Here is a 27,983-nt window from a genome sequence, read left to right on the forward strand (position 1 = left end):
CCTAGGGGAGGCAGAGAATGGTCTTTCCCTCTGTACCGTTCTCTGGCCCTGGCAAATCTAAATCATCAGAAATTAACTTGGGTTCCTTGAATTCCAAGTCTTCTCCGTACTGAATGGCAAAATCAATATGCTGTAATACAATGTTCATGCTTTCTTCTTCTGATTGATTGGAAGGCAAAAATCGGACCATGCTGTAGTCATCAATCTACAAATTAGAGATTTCAGAAAGGTCATGCAACTGACGCTTGAGTGTGAGCATTGGTAGTCTAATTAAAACCATCTATGCCTGTGCAGGGAGGAGCAGACAGAACAATAGCAAATCAGCATTAATTTTTTTATGACCTCTTACCTATTGGAACACTAGTAACATTACAACATTACTTAACTAAAGACTTTTTGGAGCGATAGCACAGCGGTAGGGCGTTTGCCTTGCACGCGGCCAACATGGCCGACCCGAGTTCGATTCCTCGCCCCTCTCGGAGAGCCCGGCAAGCTACCGAGAGTATCTCGCCCGCAGGGCAGAGCCTGGCAAGCTCCCCGTGACGTATTCGATATGCCAGACACAGTAACAACAAAGTCTCCAATGGAGACGTTACTGGGCCCGCTCGAGCAAATTGAAGATCAACGGGAGGGCCTTTACTTTACTTTACTTTACTTTACTTTACTTTACTTTACACCTGGTGATGCACAGGGGTTACTCCTGATTCATATACTCAGGAATAACTCCTGGTGATGCTCAGGGGACCTATGGATGCTAGGAATCAAACCTGGGTCGGACGCATGCCACGCATACGTCCTACCTGCTGTGCTATCGCTCCAGACCCAACCAGAAATTGAGAATTCTTTTAAAGTAATTTATCTGCATTCAACAACCACTGAAAATTTCAAAAGGGTACAGGCAATTCTCATGTGCCAAGTGGCCAGGAAAAAAAGACATTGCAGAATTTCTCTACTGTGGGACGGGAGAGCTCGTACACTGAGGTGGGCGCTTGCCTTGCACATACGCAAGGGATGCACCCGGGTTCGATCCCCCGCATCCCGTATGCTCCCTGAGCCCACCAGGAATGATTTCTGGAGGCAGAGCCAAGAATAAACTCTGACCACTACTCAGTGTGACCTCCTGCCCTCTCTGCTACAACCAATGACAACTTTTTTCAGAGGTGAGGGGAGGCCACATCCAGACAACGCTGGTGCCGACCATATGGTGCCAGAGATTAACCCTCGGCCCCTTGTATGCAAAGCCTGTGGTGCTGCCCACTGAGCTCTCTCCCTACTTCTATACTAACTTCGAAGCAGACAGCCCACTGCTCCCAACATGCTGCTCCCCTATAAAAAGAAATGCGCCTGTCTGTGCCGTCCATATGGTGGCCACTGCCTGGGGGTGTGTAATCATGTGACAAGACCATTAAGAAAAATATGTGTCTAGGGAGGTGCGGGGGGAGGTGATGAAGAGCTACGACAGGGGTTACAACTGGCCTGCACCCCACACACCTCAGTTTGAACACCCAGCACCACATATGGTCCACCAGGCACAGGGGAGAAACAGCCCCTGAGCACCACCGGGTGTCGCCCTCAAACCTTAAAATCAACCCACAACAACCCAAAACACTTGCAAAACTCATCAGCCCAGGGATTAGCACAGGGCTTCATTCTTGGCACCAGATGGCATCCTGAGCATTGTTGGGTACAGCCAGGAAGCAAACAATAGTGCTGATACGGCCCTCAGGGCCCCAGCACTGACCACTACTAGCCTGGTGGGCCAATAATCAGAGTGGCCCCTTGGCCCCCCAGCATAGGAGGCCCACCCCCCAACCACCAAAAATTAGAAAAATACAAAGTCTTACCAGCCCACATATGGCATTAGTCAATTTTTTGAATTTTTTGCTTCTGAAGTTGCTTGTAGAATCATCTAATAAAGAATACATGCCTGGATCTAGAAACCTTCAAAAATGATAGACTGGGGAAGCAAAGAATTCGAAACACTAAATTTGTAGACTGACAATCGAAGTGAAACGAAAAAGGTTCAGCACTGCAAATGTGACGTTAATTATAGTGAACTTACTTCTCAATTTCCTTTTTAGCTCTTTTACTCAGCAGGTCCATTTTTGTCATGATGTTAACTTGCGGGATTTCTAGAGATACCATAGCATTCAAGGCTGCCAAGATGCCAGAAATAAACTGAAAGAGGACACAGAAAAGGGACAATGAATCAGTTGTCACCAACAGTGTCCACATAAAAGGTTTCTGATCCCCACTGGAACAAAACCCACCTAAATACGACAAACGCTAAGATTGGGGCCTAAGCAAGAGTCTAGGCTTTAAGGCACTTGCCTTGCGCCTGGTCAGCCCAGGTTCTAGCCCAGCACTCCATAGGGTTCCCAGAGCACTACCTAAGTGATTCCTCAGCAAAGCGCCAGTAGTGAGCCCTGAGGACTGCCAGGAATGGCCCAACAGAAGACTGCTGGGCCAATAGCTGACCTTAGGATTCGAAAGGTGAGATGGGAAGGAGAAACGTGATCTACAGTGACCACACTTCTCCACTCAACAATATTTTAGAGTGTTCAGGAGGTAGGTGGCGTTGAGTTCAGCACTGAGGAAACATGTAGTGACAGGGATTAAAAGCAGGTGGGCCACATCAAGGCGAGCACCTTAAGCCCTTTACTATTTTTTTTGTGGGGGGAGGGTGGTAATACCTGGCAATGCACAGGGGTTACTCCTGGCTCTGCACTCATGAATTACTCCTAGTGGTGCTCAGGCATGCTAGGAATCGAACCCGGATTGGCTGTGTGCAAGGCCCTACCCGCTGTACTATCACTCCAGCCCCCATTTTTAAAATTTACTTATTTATTTATTTTTGGGAAGCGCTGTACTATTTCTGACCCTTTAACGTTATTTTCTCTCATGCTCCCCCACCACCTCCCCTGATGGGTATTTCCTTTTGGGTTTCTGGGTCACAAAATCCCCTGATATAACTAGTGGGTCACTTCGGCTTCTGCACTAAGGAGTTACTCCTGACCAGCTTTGGGAACCATATGGGTGCTGGAGACGGAACCAAACGCCCTCCCTTTCAGTTTTGGGGAATACCCAGTAGTACTCTGAGCTTTGTGGTCAAGTATCACTCCTGGAGCGGCTAAGGGGGCCCGGTGGCAGTACGGCAGGAATGACACCCAGACTGGCCACATGCAAGGCAAGAGCTCTACCCACTGTACTATATCTCAGGCATCCAGCTTTTCTTTTTCTAGTTTTGGAGCCACACACAGTGGTGCTTGGGACTTACTTCTGACACTGCCCTAGGACAACTCCTGAAGGCGACAGCTGAGAGTTGGGGACCACTAGAACTGCACAAGGGGCAAACTCAGGGCCTCGAACATGCCAGCTCTGTGCTCTGCCACTGGAGCCATCTTCTTGGCATATTAATTTAACAACAATAAGTTCTAAGTCACTCCTGGGTATAGTTCAGGAACTGATAACAATTAAACGATTATGACTAAAGGTTTTTGTACTCTGCTTGTGCCGGAGACTGAAAAATCAAGGACAGGTATAGTTAAAAAACCTTGAACGACTCCGCCATGAATTGAGAATCAAGAAGAAACACTCCACAGACTCGGAACACCCACTGTTCCAGCTGCTGAACCAGCTGTTTCATCACGGGCAGGTGTGTGTGCAACTCAATCTGACCTACAAGAACACAAGCTTATTATAAACATGAGATACATTCAACCCTCAATTATGGGGAAAAAAAACTTTTCCCAGAAACTGTTTTAGGGGGCTTGAGAGATCGCATAGAGGGTGGGAACTTGCCTTGCACACAGCCAACCTGGGTTCGATCCCATAGGGTCCCTTGAGCACAGCCAGGAGTAATTCCTGAGCACAGGAGCTAGGAGTAACCCCTGAGCATCATCAGATATGGCACCCGAGGTCCCCCCCCCCAATTCTTTTTAAAGGAAGTCAATCCCTACAAGTAATATATCCAATTTTGCTTGTTTTAAGCCGCACGTGGGGATGCTTGAGGGTCTCTCTGAAACTTCTGGGAGGGCTCAAAGCTACTCAGAGTCCTACATGCAAAGCCTACTACATGCCAGGCCCACTACATGTAAAGTATGTCCCCAGCACACTATATCTCTAGGCCCTATACTATATTCAATTTTGGGTTTTTTTTGGGGGGGGGGAGGGGACAACCTGATAGTGCTCAGGGCTTATTCCTGATTCTGTGCTCAGGGATGACTGTTGACAGGCCCCAGTAACCATATAGGGTAGCAGGGATCACCTTAGCTGTGTTCGAGGCAAGTGCCCTACCCTCTGTAGTATCTCTCTTGCTCCCCCAATAATTTTTTTTTCATTTTGGGTCACACCTGGCGATGTGCAGGGGTTACTTCTGGCACTGAATTCAGGAATTACTCCTGGCAGTGCTCGGGGGACCATACGGGATGCAGGGGTTCGGGATCAGCCGCATGCAAGGCAAACGCCCAACCCATTGTTCTATCACACCCGCTCCCCTGGCCCCCCCAAGAATTTTTTAAGCAACTCTGGGTGCACAGGTATGTAAAATGTAGCCTGCCCACAAGGCAGAGTCTGGCAAACTCCCCGTGGCATACCAAATATGCAAAATACCAGTAACAATGATGGGTCTCATTCTCCTAAAGAGCCTTGAATAAAATCTCAGGGCTAGGATGAAAGAGACCTTACTGGGGCCTGCTCGAGGCAATCGACGAATAACAGGATGATGAAATGAAATGAAAAAAAATGTTAACTTGGGGGATTTTTGAGATACAATAGCACTCAAGGCTGTCAAGATGCCAGAAATAAGCTGAAAGAGGAAGCAGGAAAGGGATGATGAATCAGTTGTCACCAACAGTGTCCACATAAAAGGTTTCTGATCCCCACTGGAACAAAACTCACGTAAATACAAGAAACGCTAAGATTGGGGCCCGAGCAAGAGTCCAGGCTTTAAGGTGCTTGCCTTGCACCTGGACAGCCCAGGTTCTAGCCCAGCACTCCACAGGGTTCGCAGAGCACTACCTAAGTGATTCCTCAGCCCAGGGCCAGTAGTGAGCCCTGAGCACTGCCAGGCTGGGCCTAACAGAAGACTGCTGGGCCAATAGCTGACCTTAGGATTCTAAAGGTGAGATGGGAAGGAGAAATGCGATCTATAGTGACCACACTTCTCCACTCAACAATATTTTAAAGTGTTCAGGAGGTAGCTGGGGTTGAGTTCAGCACTGAGGAAACATGTAGTGACAGGGATTAAAAGCAAGTGGGCCACATCAAGGCGAGCTCCTTAAGCCCTTTGCTATTTTTTTGGGGGTGGGAGGGGTAATACCTGGCAATGCACAGGGGTTACTCCTGGCTCTGCACTCAGGAATTACTCCTAGTGGTGCGGAGGCATGCTAGGCATCGAACCCGGATTGGCTGTGTGCAAGGCCCTACCCGCTGTACTATCACTCCTGCCCCCATTTTTAAAATTTACTTACTTATTTATTTATTTATTTATTTATTTTTGAGAAGCCCTGTACTATTTCTGACCCTCTAACGTTATCTTCTCTCATGCTCCCCCTCCACCTCCCCTGATGGGTGTTTCCTTTTGGGTTTCTGGGTCACACAATCCCCTGATATAACTAAAGGGTCACTTCTGCTTCTGCACTAAGGAGTTACTCCTGACCAGCTTTGGGAACCATATGGGTGCTGGAGACGGAACCAAACGCCCTCCCTTTCAGGTTTGGGGAATACCTAGTAGTACTCTGAGCTTTGTGGTCCAGGATCACTCCTGGAGGGGCTCGGGGGGCCCGGTGGCAGCATGGCAGGAATGACACCCAGGCGGGCCACATGCAAGGCAAGAGCTCTACCCACTGTACTATCTCTCAGGCATCCAGCTTTTTTTTTCTAGTTTTGGAGCCACACACAGTGGTGCTTGGGACTTACTTCTGACACCACCCTAGGACGACTCCTGAAGGCGACAGCTGAGAGTTGGGGACCACTAGAACTGCACAAGGGACAAACTCAGGGCCTCGAACATGCCAGCTCTGTTCTCTGCCACTGGAGCCATCTTCTTGGCATATTAATTTAACAAAAATAAGTTCTATGTCACTCCGGGGTATAGTTCATGAACTGTTAACAATTAAACGATTATGACTAAAGGTATTTGCACTCTGCTTGTGCCAGAGACTGAAAATCAAGAACAGGTATAGTTTCAAACCTTGAACGACTCCACCATGAATTGAGAATCAACAAGAAACACTCCACAGACACGGAACTCCCACCGTTCCAGCTGCTGAACCAGCTGTTTCATCACGGGCAGGTGTGTGTGCAACTCGATCTGACCTACAAGAACACAAGCTTATTATAAGCATGAAATACATTCAACCCACAATTATGGGATAAAATCTTTTCCCAGAAACTGTTTTAGGGGGCTTGAGAGATAGCATAGAGGGTGGGAACTTGCCTTGCACACAGCCAACCTGGGTTCGATCCCATAGGGTCCCTTGAGCACAGCCAGGAGTAATTCCTGAGCACAGGAGCTAGGAGTCACCCCTGAGCATCATCAGATACGTCACCCGCGGTCCCCCCAAATTTTTTTTAAAGGAAGTCAATCCCTACAAGTAATATATTCAATTTTGCCTGTTTTAAGCCGCAGGTGGGGATGCTTGAGGGTCTCCCCGAAACTGCTGGGAGGGCTCGAAGCTACTCAGAGTCCTACATACAAGGCCTACTAGATGCAAGGCCCACTACATGTAAAGCATGTCCCCAGCCCACTATCTCTCTAGCCCTATAGTATATTCAATTTTTCTTTGTTTTTTGTTTTGTGGACTACCTGATAGTGCTCAGGGCTAATTCCTGATTCTGTGCTCAGGGATGACTCTTGGAAGGCTCCAGGAACCATATAGGATAGCAGGGATCACCTTAGCAGTGTGCAAGGCAAGTGCCCTATACACTGTAGTATCTCTGGCTCCCCCAATATTTTTTTTTTCATTTTGGGTCACACCTGGAGATGTGCAGGGGTTACTTCTGGCTCTGCACTCAGAAATTACTACTGACAGTGCTCGGGGGACCATATGATATGCTGGGGTTCCGGGTCAGCCGAATGTAAGGCAAACGCCCAACCCATTGTTCTATCACACCCGCTCCCCTGGCCCCCCCAAGAAATTTTTAAGCAACTCTGGGTGTACATGTATGTAAAAGAGGCATACAAAGAAAATATACAGTCATCATCATCATCACTGTCCTCCTGTTCATCGATTTGCTCGAGCAGGCCCAGTAACATCTCCATTGTGACAATTGTTACTGTATTTGGCATATTGAAAATGTCACGGGGAGCTTGCCAGGCTCTGCTCTGCAGGCGAGATACTCTTCGGTAGCCTGCCGGGCTCTCCAAGAGGGGCAAAGGAATCAAACTCCAGTCGGCCATGTTGGCCGGTTGCACGAAAATTATTAAAAATGATTTTAAAATGGGCGGCAGTAATAGCGCAGTCCTAGGGTATTTGCCATGCTCGCAGCCGGCACAGCCAAACCGGGTTCAACTCCTCTGCCCCTCTCGGATAGCACAGCAAGCTACCGAGAGTATATTGACCACATGGCAAAGCCTGTCAAGCTACCTGTGACATACTCGATATGACAAACACAGTAACAACAAGTCTCACGATGGAAAAGTTACTGGGCCTGCTCAAGCAAATCAATGAACAACGGGAGAACAGTCACAGAGATTTCATTTATTAATTTATTATTATTATTTGCATTTTGGGTCACACCCAGAGATGCTCAGGGGTTACTCCTGGCTCTGCACTCAGGAACCACTCCTAGCGGTGCTCAGGGGACCATATGGGATGCTGGGATTCGAACCTGGGTCGGGTATGTGCAAGGCAAACGCCCAACCTGCTGTGCTATCACATTGATCCAGCCCCGACAATGACAGATTTTAAAACAAATTTTTATTCTCTTAGTGTGAGGGGAGGAAGTTTGGGTCACACCCACTGGTATTCTGGGAGGATTCCTGACTCTGTACTAAAAATAACTCCTGGCAGTGCTTGGGGGATCCTATCTGGAACCAGGGATCCAAACTTGGGCTGGCAGAAAGCAAGGCAAGGGCTTTAGCTGGTGTACTATGGCCCTAAAAAACAAACAAACAAAAATCTTGTTTTTGGCCCATACCCACTAGTATTCAGTGAACCATATATGGTGCCAAGGACTGAACCTGTGTCTACCGCAGCATCCTACCCATCCTTCTGTCTCTCTAGCTCTAAAGCAAACCTTTCAAGAGCTGCATGACCGAAGCTGGAGTGATAGCACAGCAGGTAGGGAGTTTGCCTTGCACACAGCCGACCTGAGTTCGATTCCCAGCATCCCATATGTTCCCCTGAGCACTGCCAGGAGTGATTCCTGAGTGCAAAGCCAGGAGTAATTCCTGAGCATCACCAGGTGTGACCCGTAAAACAAACAAAAAAAAAAAGCTGCATAACCTGGGACCCAAGAAACAAGAGACTGAGCATATGCTCTGCATGCAGAAAGCCTGGGCTCAGTTCCCAGCATGCTTTGGTTCCCCAAGCAGGGCTGGGAGCAACCTCCTGATAACAGTTAGGAAGAGCCCCAGCCTCTAGCACCTCTGCATGTGGCCCCCAAACAGAAGAAAACAGATATTCCACAGCCCCTCAGGGGATGACTGTCCACTGTCCAAGAATCTGGGGTAAAAGTAAATGAGATGCTAATTTCACTTTCTCCCACCAAGGACAGAACTGCACAACCCAGGGAAGATGACAATCTAATTACTGAGCTACCTGGACAGTCAAAAAGGATGCAGTCATCCTCGACATGGCCAAGGCAGTTCTCCAGCCACTCAAAGTTACTGGCGAATACTCCATGCAAAACACCAGTCCTCCATTGGGACCGAAGCGCAGGGAACCGTCCTCCATCACATCATCCACCTCGATCAGTTCCCGGATGTCTGCAAAGAATATACAGGAAATGAGTGCCCATTCCAAAATATTTACATTCTTTAGTAATTACAACTGTGACAGTATCCACAGAAACTGAACAGGGGCTAGAAAGAAAAAACAAAAAACAAAAACAAAAAGACACCAAACAGGGGCCAGAGGAATAGAACAGTGGGTAAGGCGCTTGCCTTGCATGTGGACAACCCAGGTTCAATCCTTGGCACCTCATATAGTTCCTCAGCTTCACCAGGAGTGATCCTGGAGCACAGAGCCAGACGGGCTGAACACAGCTGGGAGTGGCCCAAACCCGACCCCACCCATAAAGAAAAGAAAAAAAATAAAACAAATAAATATAGGACAAAGAAGTTCAGCCAATGAACTTTGCAAATGAGAATAGGGTCTGGAGCGTAGCACAGCGGGTAGGGCGTTTGCCTTGCACTCAGCTGACCCGGGTTCGATTCCCAGCATTCCATATGGTCCCCCGAGCACCGCCAGGAGTAATTCCTGAGTGCAGAGCCAGGAGTAACCCCTGTGCAGTGCCAGGTATGACCCCAAAACAAAGGCTGTGGAACTAAAGGGGCCCTGGAGCGGGGACACGGAGAGTCCAGAGCGCAGGACACTCCCCTCATACATGGCTGCCTCACTTTCAATCCCTGGACCATCCTGGAAGCCTGCCAGGGGTGATCCCTGAGCACAGAGCCAGGAGTCAGCCCTGAGCACCACCGGATGTGACCCCAAAAGCAAAAAATGCAGGAGCTCATACTCCAAAATTGCTGTACCACATATGACAGAGTTCATAGTAGCAGGCAACCAATCTTAGAGGGAAATATATATATTTTTTACAGATATATATATATATATAAAACACACAAGGCTCAACCTTTTACAAGATGTTAGTGATCTCATAGAGATGGGCTTAACGGCCCCTGGGTGGAATACACACTCTTTCCTCTAAGGATACTTTTTTTATAGCATTTTTAGCGATTATTATTATTTTTTTTTTGGCTTTTGGGTCATACATGTTCATGCACAGGAATTACTCCTGGCTCTGCACTCAGGAATTACCCCTGGCTAATGGTGCTCAGGGGCCCATATGGGATGCTGGGAATCGAACCCACTTTCACCGTGTGCCAGGCAAACGTGCTACCCACTGTGCTATCGCTTCAGCGCCCTGGCAGTTTTTCATATCAAACAATACAAGAGAATAGATTCTTTGAGTTCTGCTTTGGGACAGGGATTGGGGTTTGGGATGGAACTATCCGAAATATGGTGGTGAGAAGGTGTAATGGTGGTGGGATTGGAGTCTGAATATTGAATGTAATCAAATATTGTAAAACACTTAATAAAATAAAAAAATTGAAGGGTTGGAGCGATATGACAGCGGGCAGGGCGTTTACCTTGCAAGTGGCCGGCCAAGTTCGATTCCTAGCATCCCTATGGTCCTCTGAGCACCACCAGGAGAAATTCCTGAGTGCAGAGCCCAGAGGAACCCCTGGGCATCACCGGTTGTGACCCAAAAAGCAAAAAAAAAATAATACTAATAATAATTTTTAAAAATGAGGATGGAATAAGTTATTGCACAATAAACACTCTCCGCTCTTCCCCCATAGCCCTGGCCGCCCAGCCCCCCACCTACTCCCATTTTCTTTTCTTTTCTTAAATTTAATTTCATTTTTTAAATTTATTTTTTAAATTTTTCCATTTTAAATTTGTTTTCTTAAATTTTTTACTTTTTAATGAATCACCGATACTCACCTGAATATTTCACCAAGCTCCCGGGAGAGAACAAGGCAGATTCTCCTACCCCGTGCTTGACTGTCCACACCAGGGCCCAGCAGCTGAAGACCTCAGGCACCAGGCCAAAGTCATGCTGAGACCACTCTCCACACGCTTGGATGAGCCTCACGCATTTTGAAGGTGAAATTGCAATGAATTTAAATAAATTTGTATGTAAGAAAGTAGCAATGATGGTCACAGCTGCTATTGGATAATTTTTATTGATTTCGGGGAGCAAAAGGTATTGTAACATTCATTTTTTTCAAAGGAAAAATATCTGGGAAAATTAAGTAAGATCATTATCTTACCTTTATCTTTTAGTTTTCCTACACTGAAAATTATTTCTACAATTAAAACACTAAAAGTCACTTGATCACTTCATCACTTGATACCCCATTACTCATCCATTACTGGAGTGGGTGTCAGTAACGTTTCCATTCAGCCCTGTTGCATGCTAGCGTAGCCCAATGGCATCTGCTCATTCTAGGAATATGCATAAAGGAACTGGCAGAGGAACTCAGGTGTGCAGGACGCGGGGCTGAGATCTCCAAGCCTGCACGGTTTGGGACTGGACCTTCCAGTAGCTAGAAAGTTACACCCATCAACTGCCGTGTAACCCCAACAACTGCCAGGATCCAGTGATTACCACTCCAAGCTCCCAGGAGCGTGGGGCCACATTTGCATTTGCGGCCAGGCGACCTTATATTTATGTTTATTTATTTTTTCAGACTACCTTAAATATCCCACCCACATGGCAGAGCCTGACAAACTATCCGTGGTATATTCGATATGCCAAATCCAGTAAAAAAAAAAATGGATCTCATTCCCCTGACCCTGAATATGGAAGAGTCGAGAAGGATGTGGAAGGAGAGGCTGACAAAATCTCAAGGCAGAACTAGGCTGCCAAAATGAAGAAAGACAAAAATTATTGTCTGTAATTTCAATGCACGTATGCTGGCATCGGATATATCCATCGAGGACCTGATGGTACAAGCGTGAAAGATCAAGTAGAACATCATTGGTCTGACCAAAAACAGAAGGCATCAATCACACCATGCCATTTTTGACACTGGAGAAGAACTGTTCCTTGGAACATGTGACAAAAGAGGCATCAGTGGTGTCGGTATCCTTGTCAAGGTGAACTTGGCCATGAGCATTGATTCATTCCAATGCCTAACAACCCGAATTGCATGATTACACTTGAATAGACGTGGATCACTGCCAGCAGTTTCTATCTTTGTTGTGTATGTACCAACATCCTGTTATGGTGAAGGAGAAATGGAGAAGTTCTACATGCAGCTGGAGAAGTTCTATTAAGAAGACCACACCTTCTACAAGATCATTGTTGGTGATTTTAGTGCCAAGATAGAACCAAAAGATCAGCCGATGAACTCCACTTTGGGACCCATGGCCTAGAATGGAATGAACAGGGTGACAGACTGTCTGAGTTCATCATGTCAACCAAGACCATCCATGGTAACTCACAATTCCAAAAGGCTGAATCTAAACGTTGGACATGGGAGTCTCCTGGTGGACGGTTCCACAGCAAAATTGACCACATCATATTCAATGGACGATTTTGCCTAACCGATGTTGCTGTTGTCGCAAAATTCCAAATGGGATCGGACCACCATCTCCCTCGTGCAAAATTCTACGTCACAGAACAGGGAGAAAAGAATGCAAAGTTTAAGAAGAGAACTCCCAGAACGACCACCAACTGGGAGTTCTTTGGCTCTGTTGTGGCAACATGGGAAGATGCCATCATTGACAACAATGATGAGGAATACGATCAAATGATTCAGCACCTCCAGGATTGTGCGAGGAATGCCAAGAGAGAGATAACCACAAAAAACCACCTTCATTTGAACACTCTTGAACTTATTCGCCAACGTGGCTTGGCACATGCCTCAGGCAACGGCAAGCAAATGTCTGAGCTGTCAAAACAGTGCAGAGAAGAGATCAAGGATGACCTCAAAGACAGGAGAACAGCAGTGCTGGTAGATGTGGCAGAAGCCAGGAAAAGCATTTGTAATGCCCGCTGTCCTTCACCAACTACAAGACCAAGATGACTGCCCTCCGACATCCTGATGGATCTATCACATCTTCCACAAGGGCAATGGAGATTATTCATGACTTCTACTCAGACCTCTTTAATAGCCACACCCACTTGCCCACATACCAAATTCTGCATGATGGATATGTCGTTCCCAATGTTCTCCCTTCCGAAATTCAACATGCCATCTCTTCGGTAAAGAAACAAAGAGCACCTCGCCCAGACAAGATCAGACCTGAGCACCTGAAGAACCTGCCGTCAGTACTCATCAATACACTGGCTCAGCTCTTCACATATTACCTGTCTGAATGCAAGGTTCCATCCCAATGGAAAACCAGCAAGACCGTACTACTATGAAAGAAGGGAGACATCCACAACATTGGCAACTATCGCCCAATCTGCCTATTGTCTGTCATCTACAAACTGTTCACTCAAGTCATCCAGAATAGGATTGGCAGAACACTAGATGAAGGACAACTATGTGAACAAGCCGGGTCCCAAAAAGGATTCAGCAGCATTGACCATATCCACACGATAACTAAGCTCCTTGAGGTTTCTCAGGAGTTCAACGTGCCGCTCTGTCTGGCGTTCATTGATTTAAAGTAGGCTTTTGATTCTGTTGAGAAGGAAGCAGTCATTGAAGCCCTAGTCAATTAGGACATAGAAATTCAATACATCATGATCCTCCATGAGCTCTATTATGGATTCACTACCAGGATCTCTCCATTCTACAAAGAAGTAATCATCCATGTCAAGAGAGGGGTTCGGCAGGGTGATACCATTTCACCAAAACTCTTCAGTACCACCCTCGAGAACATCATGCGTCAACTGGAATGGGAAGGAATGGGTGTGAAGATAGATGGTTGGCAACTACACCACCTCCGCTTTGCTGATAACCTCATTCTAATAACACAAAACATCAGCCAAGTGGCACAAATGCTGACCGACTTCGACCGTGAGTGTGGAAAGGTCGGATTGCAACAGAATCTCACAAAGACAATGTTCGTGAGAAACAGTCTTGTTCCTGATCATCCATTCACTCTCAACAAAACCACCATCTCCGAATGCAACAGTTATATATACCGAGGTCGAGAAATCAACAAGATGAATGACCTGGCACCTGAGTTATGCAGGAGGAAGAGAGTGGCTTGGAATGCCTTCAAGAGAATTGAAGAAATAACTAAGAGGACAAAGAACCTTCAGCTCTGATCACATCTCTTTGATTCCACTTTTCCTCCTACAATAATATATGCCTCAGAGACCTGGGCCCTATGAAAACAGGATGAAAACGCTATTCGGGTATCTCAAAGAGGAATCGAAAAAGCTATGCTTGGAGTATCACACTTCACTCAAATGAGAGATAGAATCCGGAGTTCCAATCTCCGTCAACGCTAAAGAATTAGGGACGCTATCTCATTTGCCAAGGCATCAAAAATCAGATGGGTGGACACTTAATGAGATTTAGAGATGACCGCTGGACTAGAGCCATTACTGACTGGATTCCACGGGACGTCAAAACGCCAGGTGGACGTCCACCTACAAGATGGTCAGATTTCTTCGTCAAGACCCTGAATGATTGGTTTGAGTCTCTGCATATTCCTAGAACGAGCAGATGCCTTTGGGCTACGCTAGCACGCAACAGGGATGAATAGAAACGCTACTGACACCCGCTCAAGTAAATGGATGAGTACCGGGGTATCAAGTGATCAAGTGACTTTTAGTCTTTTAATTGTACAAATAATTTTCAGTGTACGAAAACTAAAAGATAAAGGTAAGATAATGATCTTACTTAATTTTCACATGTATTTTTCCTTTGAAAAAAATTGTATGTTACAATACCTTTTGCTCCCCAAAATCAATAAAAATTATCCAAGAGCAGCTGTGACCATCATTGCTACTTTGTTATATACAAAATTATTTACATTCATTGCAATTTCACCTTCAAAATCTTTTTTGGTACCACTATTCGCAGATGACATGATACTATACTTAGAGAACCCTAAAACCTCTACCAAGAAACTCCTAGAAACAATAGGCTTGTATAGTAAAGTGGCAGGCTATAAAATCAATACCCAAAAATCCATGGCATTCCTATACGCAAATAGTGAAAGAGAAGCAAGTGACATCAAGAAAACAATCCCATTCACAATTGTGCCCCAGAAAATCAAGTATCTAGGAATCAGCTTAACTAAGGAAGTAAAGGACCTGTACAAAGAAAACTACAAAACGCTACTTCAGGAAATAAAAGAGGACACGAGGAAATGGAAAAATATCCCCTGCTCATGGATGGGGAGAATCAACATCATCAAAATGGCAATACTTCCCAAAGCACTGTACAAATTCAATGCAGTCCCTATAAGGATACCCATGACATTCTTCAAAGAAATGGAGCAAACACTCCTGAAATTTATATGGAACAATAAGCCCCCACGAATAGCTAAAGCAATTCTTGGGAAAAAGAAAATGGGAGGAATCAACCTCCCTAACTTCAAACTCTACTACAAGGCAGTAATAATTAAAACAGCATGGTACTGGAACAAAAGCAGAGCTGCAGACCAATGGAACAGAGTTGAATATACTGACATTTCCTCCCAAATATATAATCATCTAATTTTTGATAAGGGGGCAAGAAAAGTGAAATGGAGCAGGGAAAGCCTCTTCAATAAACTGTGCTGGCAAAATTGGACGGCTACATGCAAAAAAGTGGGCTCAGATCTCTGCCTAACACCATGCACAAAAGTAAGATCAAAATGGATTTATGACCTCAACATCAGACCAGAATCCATAATGTTTATTGAAGACAAAGTTGGCAAAACTCTCCATGATATTGAAGCTAATGGTATCTTCAAAGACGTCACGCCACTGGCTGAGCAAGTGAAAACAGAGATAGACAAATGGGACTATCTTAAACTGAGAAGCTTCTGCACCTCAAAAGAAACATTGACCAAAATACAAAGACAGCCTACAGAATGGGAAAGGATATTCACCAAGTACACATCCGACAAGGGGTTGATATCAAGGATATACAAGGTACTGGTTAAACTCCACAAGAAGAAATCACCCAACCCCATCAAAAACTAAAGGCCCTCCCGTTGATCGTCGATTTGCTCGAGCGGGCCCAGTAATGTCTCCATTGGAGACTTTGTTGTTACTGTGTCTGGCATATCGAGTACTCTCGGTAGCTTGCCGGGCTCTCCGAGAGGGGTGGAGGAATCGAACTCGGGTCGGCCATGTTGGCCGCTTGTAAGGCAAACGCCCTACCCGCTGTGCTATCGCTCCAGCCCCGCTCAAAAACTGGGGTGAGGAAATGAACAGAAACTTTCGCAAAGAAGAAATTCGAATGGCAAAAAGGCACATGAGAAAATGCTCTACATCACTAATCATCAGAGAGATGCAGATCAAAACCACAATGAGATATCATTTCACACCACAGAGACTGGCCCACATCCACAAGAACAAAAGCAACAGGTGCTGGCGCGGATGTGGCGAGAAAGGGACCCTCCTTCACTGCTGGTGGGAATGCCGGCTGGTCCAACCCTTTTGGAAAACAGTATGGACGACTCTCAAAAAATTAGAATTTGATCTGCCATTTGACCCAGCTATAGCACTCCTGGGAATATATCCCAGAGAGGCAAAAAGGTATAGTCGAAGTGACATCTGCAATTGTTTGTTCATTGTAGCACTCTTTACAATAGCCAGAATCTGGAAAAAACCTGAGTGCCCAAGAACAGATGACTGGTTAAAGAAACTTTGGTACATTTACACAATGGAGTACTATGTAGCTGTTAGAAAAGATGAAGTTATGAAATTTACATACAAGTGGTACTACATGGAAAGTATCATGTTAAGCGAAATGAGTCACAAAGAGCGGGATAAGACACAGAAAGATTGCATTCATCTGGGGAACATAAAGCAACAAAAAGGGAGATTAACACCCAGGAATGGCTGAGATTAGTACCAGGAATTTTGCTCCATGAATGGAAGGCCAGCCACAGGCTCTAGGTGAAAAGGAAGCTCAGATAGAGAAGAGAGCACCAAATGAAGGGTGTTGTGAGGGCCCTCCTAGGGTGGGAGAAGCATGCTAAAAGTAGTCGATAGACCAAACATGATTGAAACTCAAAGCCTCTCTTGCAAAACACAGTACCCAAAAGAAGAGAGAGAGAACAAGGGGGAATACCCTGCCACAGAGGCAGGATGGGACGGGGGGGGGGAGGGGGGGATGAGGGTTGCGTGGGGGGATGCTGGGACCAGTGGGGATGGATGACGGGCACTGGTGGAGGGATGGGCACTTGATCATTGTATAACTGAAACCCAAGCACAAAATTTGTAAGCCTATAACTGTACCTCATGGTTTTTCACTAATAAAAAAAAGAAAAAAAATTTAAAAAAAAATAAAAAGTTAATGAACTTTTCATGTAAAAAAACCACCTATGCCTATGCAGGAAGGAGCAGAAAGAACAATAGCAAATCAGCATTAATTTTTTTATGACCTCTGACCTATTGGAACACTAGTAACATTACAACATTACTTAACTAAAAACTTTTTTTTGGGGGGGGGTATCACCCGGCGATGCACAGGGGTTACTCCTGGTTCATGCACTCAGGAATAACTTCTGGTGGTGCTCAGGGGACCTATGGAATGCTAGGAATCAAATCCAGTTCAGACACGTGCAAGGCAAGCGCCCTACCTGCTGTGCTATCGCTCCAGCCCCAACCAGAGACTGGGACTACTTTTATTGTAATTTATCTGCATTCAACCACCACTGAGAATTTCAAAAGGGTACAGGCAATTCTGATGTGCCAAGTGGCCAGGAAAAAAAGACATTGCAGAATTTCTCTGCTGTGGGACGGGAGAGCTAGTACACTGAGGTGGGCGCTTGCCTTGCAAGTAGGCAAGGGATGCTCCCGGGTTCAATCCCCCCCGCATCCCATATGCTCCCTGAGCCCACTAGGAATGATTTCTGGAGGCAGAGCCAAGAATAAACTCTGACCACTGCTCAGTGTGGCCTCCTGCCCTCTCTGTTACAACCAATTACAACTTTTTTCAGAGGTGAGGGGAGGCCACATCCAGACGACGTTGGTGGCGACCATATGGTGCCAGAGATGAACCCTGGGCCCCTTGTGTGCAAAGCCTGTGGTGCTGCCCACTGAGCTCTCTCCCTACTTCTATACTAACTTCGAAGCAGACAGCCCACCGCTCCCAACATGCTGCTCCCGTATAAAAAGAAATGCGCTGGTCTGTGCCGTCCATATGGTGGCCACTGCCTGGGGGTGTGTAAGCATGTGACAAGACCATGAAGAAAAATATGGGTCTAGGGAGGTGCGGGGGGAGGTGATGAAGAGCTACGACAGGGGTTACAACTGGCCTGCACCCCGCACACCTCAGTTTGAACACCCAGCACCACATATGGTCCACCAGGCACAAGGGAGAAATAGCCACTGAGCACCACCGGGTGTGGCCCCCAAACCTTAAAAACATCCCACAATAACCGCAAACACTTGCAAAACTCATCAGCCCAGGGATTAGCACAGGGCTTGATTCTTGGCTCCAGATGGCATCCTGAGCATTGCTGTGTATAGCCAGTAAGCAACCAATACTGCTGGTACTGCCCTCTGGGCCCCAGCACTGACCACTACTAGCCTGGTGGTCCAATAATCAGAGTGGCCCCTAGGCCCCACAGCACAGGAGGCCCGAACCCCCAACCACCAAAAATTACAAAAATACAAAGTCTTACCAGCCCACATATGGCGTTAGTCAATTTATTGAATCTTTTGCTTCTGAAGTTACTTGTAGAATCATCTAATAACGAATACATGTCTGGATCTAGAAACCTTTAAACATGAGAGACTGGTGAATGAAAGAATCCTAAACACTAAATTTGTAGACTGACAATCGAAGTGAAACGAAAAAGGTTCAGCACTGCAAAGGAGACCTTATTTATAGTGAACTTACTTCTCAATTTCCTTTTTAGCTCTTTTACTCAGCAGGTCCATTTTGGTCATGATGTTAACTTGCGGGATTTCTAGAGATACCATAGCACTCAAGGCTGCCAAGATGCCAGAAAAAAGCTGGAAGAGGAAGCAGAAAAGGGACAATGAATTAGTGTCACCAACAGTGTCCACATAAAAGGTTTCTGATCCCCACTGGAACAAAACCCACCTAAATAGGAGAAATGCTAAGATTGGGGCCCGAGCAAGAGTCCAGGCTTTAAGGCGCTTGCCTTGCGCCTGGTCAGCCCAGGTTCTAGCCCAACGCTGCACAGGGTTCCCAGAGCACTACCTAAGTGATTCCTCAGCACAGCGCCAGTAGTGAGCCCTGAGCACTGCCAGGCATGGCCGAACAGAAGACTGCTGGGCCAATAGCTGACCTTAGGATTCTAAAGGTGAGATGGGAAGGAGAAACGCGATCTACAGTGACCACACTTCTCCACTCAACAATATTTTAAAGTGTTCAGGAGGTAGCTGGCGTTGAGTTCAGCACTGAGGAAACATGTAGTGACAGGGATTAAAAGCAGGGGGGCCACATCACGGCGAGCTCCTTAAGCCCTGTACTATTTTTGGGGGGGGGGGGTAATTACTGGCAATGCACAGGGGTTACTCCCAGCTTTGCACTCAGAAATTACTCCTAGTGGTGCTCAGGGATGCTAGGAATCGAACCTGGATTGGCTGTATGCAAGGCCCTACCCGCTGTATTATCACTCCAGCCCCCATTTTTAAAATTTACTTATTTATTTATTTATTTTTGGGAAGCGCTTTACTATTTCTGACCCTTTAACGTTATCTTCTCTCATGCTCGCTCTCCACCTCCCCTGATGGGTGTTTCCTTTTGGGTTTCTGGGTCACACAATCCCCTGATATTACTAAGGGGTCACTTCTGCTTCTGTACTCAGGAATTACTCCTGAGCAGCTTGGGGAACCACCTGGAGTACTGGAGACAGAACCAAACAGCCTCCCTTTCAGTTTTGGGGAATACCCAGTAGTACTCTGAGCTTTGTGGTCAAGGATCACTCCTGGAGGGGCTCAGGGGCCGGTGGCAGCATGGCAGGAATGACACCCAGGCTGGCCACATGCAAGGCAAGAGCTCTACCCACTGTACTATCTCTCTAGCATCCAGATTTTTTTTTCTAGTTTTGGAGCCTCTTGGGACTTACTGTGGTGCTTGGGACTTACTTCTGACACCGCCCTGGGACAACTCCTGAAGGTGACAGCTGAGAGTTGGGGACCACTAGAACTGCACAAGGGGCAAACTCAGGGCCTCGAACATGCCAGCTCTGTTCTCTGCCACTGGAGCCATCTTCTTGGCATATTAATTTAACAAAAATAAGTTCTAAGTCACTCCTGGGTATAGTTCATGAACTGGTAACAATTAAACGATTATGACTAAAGGTTTTTGTACTCTGCTTGTGCCGGAGACTGAAAAATCAAGGACAGGTATAGTTTCAAACCTTGAAGACTCCACCATGAATTGAGAATCAACAAGAAACACTCCACAGACTCGGAACTCCCACTGTTCCAGCTGCTGAACCAGCTGTTTCATCACGGGCAGGTTTGTGTACAACTCGATCTGACCGACAAGAACACAAGTTTATTATAAACATAAAATACATTCAACCCTCAATTATGGGAAAAAACTTTTCCCAGAAACTGTCTTTGGGGGCTTGAGAGATAGTATAGAGGGTGGGAACTTGCCTTGCACACAGCCAACCTGGGTTCGATCCCATAGGGTCCCTTGAGCATAGCCAGGAGTAATTCCTGAGCACAGGAGCTAGGAGTAACCCCTGAGCATCATCAGATATGGCACCCGTGGTCCCCCCCCCCAAATTTTTTTAAAGGAAGTCAGTCCCTACAAGTAATATATTCAATTTTGCTTGTTTTAAGCCGCACGTGGGGATGCTTGAGGGTCTCTCTGAAACTTCTGGGAGGGCTCGAAGCTACTCAGAGTCCTACATGCAAGGCCTACTACATGCAAGGCCCACTACATGTAAAGTATGTCCCCAGCACACTATATCTATAAGTCCTATACTATATTCAATTTTGGGTTTTTTTTTGGGGGGGGAGGGGACAACCTGATAGTGCTCAGGGCTTATTCCTGATTCTGTGCTCAGGGATGACTGTTGACAGACTCCAGTAACCATATAGGGTAGCAGGGATCACCTTAGCTGTGTTCAAGGTAAGTGCCCTACCCACTGTAGTATCTCTCTGGGTCCCCCAATATTTTTTTTTTCATTTTGGGTCACACCTGGCGATGCGCAGGGGTTACGTCTGGCACTGAATTCAGGAATTACTCCAGGCAGTGCTTGTGGGACCATATGGGATGCTGGGGTTCCGGGTCAGCTGCATGCAAGGCAAACGCCAAACCCATTGTACTATCACACCAGCTCCCCTGCCCCCCCCGGAATTTTTTAAGCAACTCTGGGTGCACATGTATAAAAGGGGCATACAAAGAAAATATACTGTCATCATCATCATCACTGTTCTCCTGTTCATCGATTTGTTCGAGCAGGCCCAGTAACATCTCCATTGTGACAATTGTTCCTGTATTTGGCATATCGAATATGTCACGAGGAGCTTGCCAGGCTCTGTTGTGCAGGTGATACTCTTCGGTAGCTTGCCGGGCCCTCTAGGTGGGGCAGAGGAATCGAACCCGAGTCGGCCATGTTGGCTGGTTGCACTATAATTATTAAAAATGAGTTTAAAACGGGCTGGAGTGATAGCTCAGCGGTAGGGCATTTTCCATGCACGCAGCCGGCCCGGCCAAACCGGGTTCAACTCCTCTGCCCCTCTCGGAGAGCCCGGCAACCTACCGAGAAGATCTTGACCACATGGCAAAGCCTGTCAAGCTACCTGTGACGTATTCGATATGACAAACACAGTAACAACAAGTCTCACGATGGAGAAGTTACTGGGCCCGCTCAAGCAAATCAATGAACAGCGGGAGGACAGCCACAGGGATTTCATTTATTTATTTATTTATTTATTATTATTATTATTATTATTTTGCTTGTTGGGTCACACCCGGAGATGCTCAGGGGTTACTCCTGCATCTGCACTCAGGAACCACTCCTGGCGGTGCTCAGGGGACAATATTCGATGACAGGATTCGAACCTGGGTCGGGCACGTGCAAGGCAAACGCCCCACCCGCTGTGCTATCGCATCGCTCCAGCCCCGACAATGACAGGTTTTAAAACAATTTTTTATTCTCTTATTTTGAGGGGCGGAGGTTTGGGCCACACCCACTGGTATTCTGGGAGGATTCCTGACTCCGTACTAAAAATAACTCCTGGCAGTGCTTGGGGGATCCTATGTGGTACCAGGGATCCAAACTTGGGCTGGCAGAAAGTAAGGCAAGGGCTTTAGCTGCTGTACTATGGTCCTAAGAAAAAAAAACGAAAAAAAAAAAACCTTGGTTTTGGCCCATACCCACTAGTATTCATGGAACCATATATGGTGCCAAGGACTGAACCTGTGTCTGCCGCAGCATCCTACCCATCCTTCAGTCTCTCTAGCTCTAAAGCAAACCTTTCAAGAGCTGCATGACCAGAGCTGCAGTGATAGCACAGCAGGTAGGGCATCTGCCTTACACGCAGCCGACCGGGGTTCGATTCTGAGCATCCCATATGGTCCCCTGAGCACTTCCAGGAGTGATTCCTGAGTGCAAAGCCAGGAGTAACTCCTGAGCATCGCCAGGTGAGACCCGTAAAGCAAAATAATAATAATAATGATAATAATAATAATAATAATAATAATAAAGCTGCATGACCTCGGGCCCAAGAAACAACAGGCTGAGCATATGCTCTGCATACAGAAAGCCTGGCTCAGTTCCCAGCATGCTTTGGTCCCCCAAGCAGGACTGGGAGCAACCTCCTGATAATGGAGTTAGGAACAGCTCCAGCCCCCAGCACCTCTAGATGTGGCCCCCAAACAGAAGAAAACAAAAGGACATTCCACAGTCCCTCATGGGATGACTGTCCACTGTCCAAGAATCTGGGATAAAAGTAAATGAGATGCTAATTTCACTTTCTCCCACCAAGGACAGAACTGCACAACCCAGGGAAGGTGACAATCTAATTACTGAGCTACCTGGACAGTCAAAAAGGATGCAGTCATCCTCGACATGGCCAAGGCAGTTCTCCAGCCACTCAAAGTTATTGGCAAAGTTCTCCATGCAAAAAACCAGTCCTCCATTGGGACCGAAGCGCAGGGAGCCTTCCTCCATCACATCATCCACATCGATCAGTTCCCGGATGTCTGCAAAGAATAAACAGGAAATAAGTGCCCATTCCAAAATATTTACATTCACTAGTAATTATTACAACTGTGACTGTATCCAAAAAAATTGAACAGGGGCTAGAAAGAAAAAACAAGAAACAAAAACAAAAAGACACCAAACAGGGGCCTGAGGAATAGAACAGCGGGTACTGCCCTTGTCTTGCCTGTGGACAACCCAGGTTCAATCCTTGGCACCTTAAATAGTTGCTCAGCCTGACCAGGAGTGATTCCTGAGCACAGGTCCAGAAGTACTGAACATAGCTGAGTGTGGCCCAAACCCCACCCCACCCATCAATAAAAGAAAAAAAAATAAAACAAATAAATTACAGTAGTCAAGGGATCAGTCTGAACGAAGTTTTCAGCTTCTGTGCCTCCCCAGAAGCAGGGGGCAGCACTCACTCCCTCAGGGTCCCCAAGGAGAGGGATGGCTGCGCCCTGGACTCACCAGCCATCACATCATAGTTGAAATGCTCCGCCGCGGGATCTAAGTTCACCACCTGGACAGAACGGCCGAGGGCTTCACAGAGCTGGACCATGGTGGCACAGTAGGTGCTCTGTGGACCGGGAGGCAGGAGGGTACAGAGCTTCAGGCAGACCCAAAACCACCAGAAGAACCCCCACAGCCCCTGGTCAGTGTCTGCTGAGGCCCAAACTAAGCGTTAATCCCCGGGACTGGGCAGAACACCATGCAGTGCAGATCCAGCCCTACCTTGGCCACACTGACCTCGGGCCAGCGGCCTCATCCCGGCCAGTGTCCTTATCCCTGGGAGATGGTCTCCTCACTGCTATCAGGTGCGCTAAGTATGACTGAAAGGGAAGATTTCTCCCCCGCCCTTGATTTTGGGGACACAGCCAGCGGTATTTAGAGAGGTCTACATCGTTTGGAGATCAAAACCAGATTGGGTGTGTGCAAGGCCCTGCATGCTCAACCTTTCTGGATTCAATTTCTCTTTGCAAATGAGAATAGGGTCTGGAGCGTAGCACAGCGGCCAGGGAGTTTGCCTTGCACTCATCTGACCCGGGTTCGATTCCCAGCATCCCCAGCACCCCATATGGTCCCCAAGCACCGCCAGGAGTGATTCCTTAGTGCAAAGCCAGGAGTATCCCCTGTGTAGTGCCAGGTATGATCCAAAAATAAAGGCTGTGGAACTAAAGGGACCCTGGTGTGGGGACACGGAGAGTCCAGAGAGCAGGACACTCCCCTCGCACAAGGCTGTCTCTCTTTCAATCCCTGGACCATCCTGGAAGCCTGATCCCTGAGCACAGAGCCAGGAGTCAGCCCTGAGCACCACTGGATGTGATCCCAAAAGCAAAAAAATGCGGGAGCTCATACTCCAAAAATACTGTACCCCGTTTGACAGGATTCAAAGTAGCAGGCAACCAATCTTAGAGGGAAATATATATATATTTTTTACATACACACATATATACTTTATATATGTATATATATATATGTATATATATATATACACAAGGTTCAACCTTTTACAACATGTTAGTGATCACTTATAGAAGGGCTCAATGGCCCCTGGGTAGAATACACACTCTTTCCTCTAAGGATCCTTTTTTTATAGGATTTTTAGAGATTGTTTTTTGTTGTTGTTTGTTTTTGGGTAACACCTGCCGATGCACAGGAATTTCCCCTGGCTCTGCACTGAGGAATTATCCCTGGCTAATGGTGCTCAGGGGACCATATAGGATGCTTGGAATCGAACCCAGTTTCGCCGCGTGCAAGGCAAACGTCCTACCCACTGTGCTATCACTTCAGCACCCTGGCAGTTTTTCATATCAAACAATACAAGAGAATAGATTCTTTGAGTTCTGCTTTGGGACAGGGATTAAGGTTCGGGATGGAACTATCCAAAATTTGGTGATGACAAGGTGTACTGGTGGTGGGATTGGAGTCTGAATATTGAATGTAATCAAATATTGTAAAACACTTTATAAAATAAAAAAATTTGGGGGTTAGAGCGATATGACAGCTGGCAGGGCATTTGCCTTGCAAGTGGCCGGCAAGGTTCGATTCACAGCATCCTCAATGGTCCTCTAAACACCACCAGGAGTAATTCCTGAGTGCAGAGCCAGGAGGAACCCCTGGGCATCACCGGGTGTGACCCAAAAAGCAAAAAGAAATAATAATAATACTAATAATAATTTTAAAAAATGAGGGTGGTAACGAATAAGTTATTTCGCAATAAACACTCTCTGCTCTTCCCCCAGAGCCCTGGCCGCCCAGCCCCCACAAAATCCCATTTTCCTTTTTTTTCTTAAATTTAATTTCATTTTTAAAATATATAATTTTTTTAATTTTTCCATTTAAATTTTTTTTAAAATTTTTTACTATCTTTTTTTTTATTAGTGAAACACCATGAGGTACAGTTGTAGATTTACAATTTTTTGTGCTTGGGTTTCGATTATACAATGATCAGATACCCATCCCTTCACCAGTGCCCATTTTCCACCACCATGGATAATAACCCCCCACCCACATGCCCCCATCCCCCCCGCCTCTGTGGCAGGGCAATCCCCTGTGTTCTCTCTCTCCTTTTGGCTGTTGTGGTCTGCAAAAGAGGCATTGAGTGGCAAACATGTTCAGTCCATAGTCTACTTTCGACATGCATCTCCCCTCCTGGGAGGATCCTCCAAACACCCTTTATTTGGTGCTCCCTTCTCTATCTGAACTGCGGTTTCCTCTAGAATACCTGGCTGGCCTCTATGCTCCTGGTGCTGATCTCAGCTATTCTTGGGTATTAATCTCATATTTTGTTACTTTATATCCCCCAGATGAATGCAATCTTTCTATGTCTATCCCTCCCTTTCTGACTCATTTCGCTTAGCATGACACTTTCCATATTGTACCACTTGTATGTAAATTTCATGACTTCATCTTTTCTAACAGCTACATAGTACTCCATTGTGTAGATGTACCAAAGTTTCTTTAACCAGTCATCTGTTCTTGGGCATTCAGGTTTCTTCCAGTTTCTGGCTATTGTAAAGAGTGCTGCAATGAACAAACAAGTGCGGATGTCACTTCGACTATACATTTTTGCCTCTCTGGGATATATTCCCAGGACTGGTATTGCTGGGTCAAAGTGATCAAAGTAGAGAGAGAGAGTAATGTGATCAAAGTAGAGAGAAAGAGTAATGTGTAAATCATCTGCCCCACAGGTATAGGGAGGGTGTGGGATGGGGGTATATTGGGGATTTTGGTAGTGGAGAGTGGGCACTAGTGAAGGTACGGGTGATTCATTGCATGACTGAGACTTAGACCCGACGTAGAACCGAAACTTTGTAACTGCTCTCACGGTGATTCAATAAAGACAATGATAAAAAATGAAAAAAAGAGTGTAAGGAGGAGTTCATGCCCAATTCAATCAGCTAATCAGTGGCCGAATAAATAGCAGTCCACTCACATTTTAAAAAAAAAGGAAAATAACATTTTAGCAGCACATTCTTTCAAGTGGCTGCTCCCTGCTCTCCCCAGGGCCTTGAGTTCACCACATGAACAGAACTTGTGGGAACAGGGAGAGCAGCAGCAGCCCAGAGGGGCTGCACAGAGAGCAAGCCCTGCTGCAGGGCCACAGCTGACCTGTCCTCGCTGTGATGCGCTCGATGACATCACCGACCTCTCTTTGTGATGCAACCAGACATTCTGCAGCCTCCCCAACTGCCCCATACTCATTACTTGGTTCACTGCGGAAACGCACAGACAGCAAACATGTTTTGCTGTTTACCAAGAAATCGTGGTTGTAAAACCCCCAAGTGTAGGACACTGAAAAGATTCAGAAACTGGGTGAGGACTCACTGGAGAACTCCCCGGAATTCTTCACGAAGACAGCCGCTAGTTCAGGTCAGCAGGAACTGGCCCGGGCAGCCCAGCACTGATGACCGTGATCAGTCTTCATCACCTCCCTGAGAGTGATGGCGCAGACGCTGTGTATGTGGAAGAGTGTGCACACCCGTGTGTGAACGTGTTTATCGGAGAGAGTAAATTTGAGTGTGTACTGGAGATGGTGTGTGTGTGTGAGTATGTGTATTTGTGTATATTCGTGTGTCTGTGTGTGTGTTGTGAGATCATCTTGAGGGCAGCCTCTCCTAGCAGGTGAGTCATCAAATCTAGCCCCCAAGGCCAGGTCACTGCTCACTGAGTTGGCACTATGAGGTGCTCTTTGGCCAAGACTTTTCTAAACTTGATTGTTTCAATCTCATTCCTATGGGAGGCCTGTGTAGATGCAGGTCCACCAGCAGGGAGGAACTCAGAAGGGAGGGGGAAGCAGGGCTTCTGTAGCTGAGCCTTTGTGGTTCTCCCTCCGCAGAGCAGCCCACAGGAGAGAGAGACGCTCCCTCAGCAGAGCAGCCCACAGGAGAGAAAGAAGATCTTCTACATATCCTCTGGGTCCAGTTCCTCTGAAGAAAGTCTGGAATCAGCCAGACCCAAGCACAGCCAGACACCATCTAAGCAGAAATTTGAGATTGGCCAAGGAGTGTCAACTCCCCAAAGGGCACCACCTTCAATGCCATGGCCTCACACATATGGCAGAGAACGAGACTCAGAGCACCAGATGAAAACGGGTAAGAACCAAGGGGTGTGTGTATATGCACAAGTAAATGGGGAATGCGAAAAGGCCCACCTAGAGGTGTCCTGGGCGCTGGTGTGGGAAAGGAGAGTCACAGGCCGGAGAGCCTATTCTGGGGAGGCCTCCATAGGAAATCACCGTGAGGTGGGCCCATGGTCTCCCCTTCCTGCTGGGCTCCCTGTTGGGGTCACCTTTGGAGAATCCATGGAAGGAGCCCTCTGGGTGACCTTTTCTCTTATTGATTCTTTAGCTCCAGCTCTGAAAGCATACTTGGCTCCATGTCGAAGGACAGCACCGTCAATGATCTCTCCAGTACCAGCTGCACGGCCACCCGCTGTGGCAACATTGGACCAGTTCCCAGAGGACCTAGCATGGTTACAACTGGA

The 27,983-nt window shown here is 46.7% G+C and overlaps 2 protein-coding genes across 2 annotated transcripts in view; both read right to left on the bottom strand.

The window, feature by feature from the left end:
- Positions 1–27,983, bottom strand: part of ARPC3 (actin related protein 2/3 complex subunit 3) — a 133,273-nt gene that overhangs the window by 47,628 nt on the left and 57,662 nt on the right. The window lies entirely within an intron of this gene.
- On the bottom strand, positions 2–27,970 carry LOC130016449 (GPN-loop GTPase 3-like). Its single transcript, XM_056107168.1, is given in 13 exon segments — positions 2–205; positions 1,845–1,941; positions 2,063–2,178; positions 6,194–6,318; positions 8,766–8,840; positions 8,843–8,932; positions 18,494–18,582; positions 18,704–18,819; positions 20,180–20,314; positions 22,824–22,999; positions 23,466–23,574; positions 26,755–26,792; positions 27,868–27,970. Coding segments are annotated over 13 exon segments (1,473 nt in total).

This window comes from Sorex fumeus, unplaced genomic scaffold (assembly GCF_029834395.1).
Source record: "Sorex fumeus unplaced genomic scaffold, SorFum_2.1 ptg000155l, whole genome shotgun sequence".
Taxonomy (NCBI): domain Eukaryota; kingdom Metazoa; phylum Chordata; class Mammalia; order Eulipotyphla; family Soricidae; genus Sorex; species Sorex fumeus.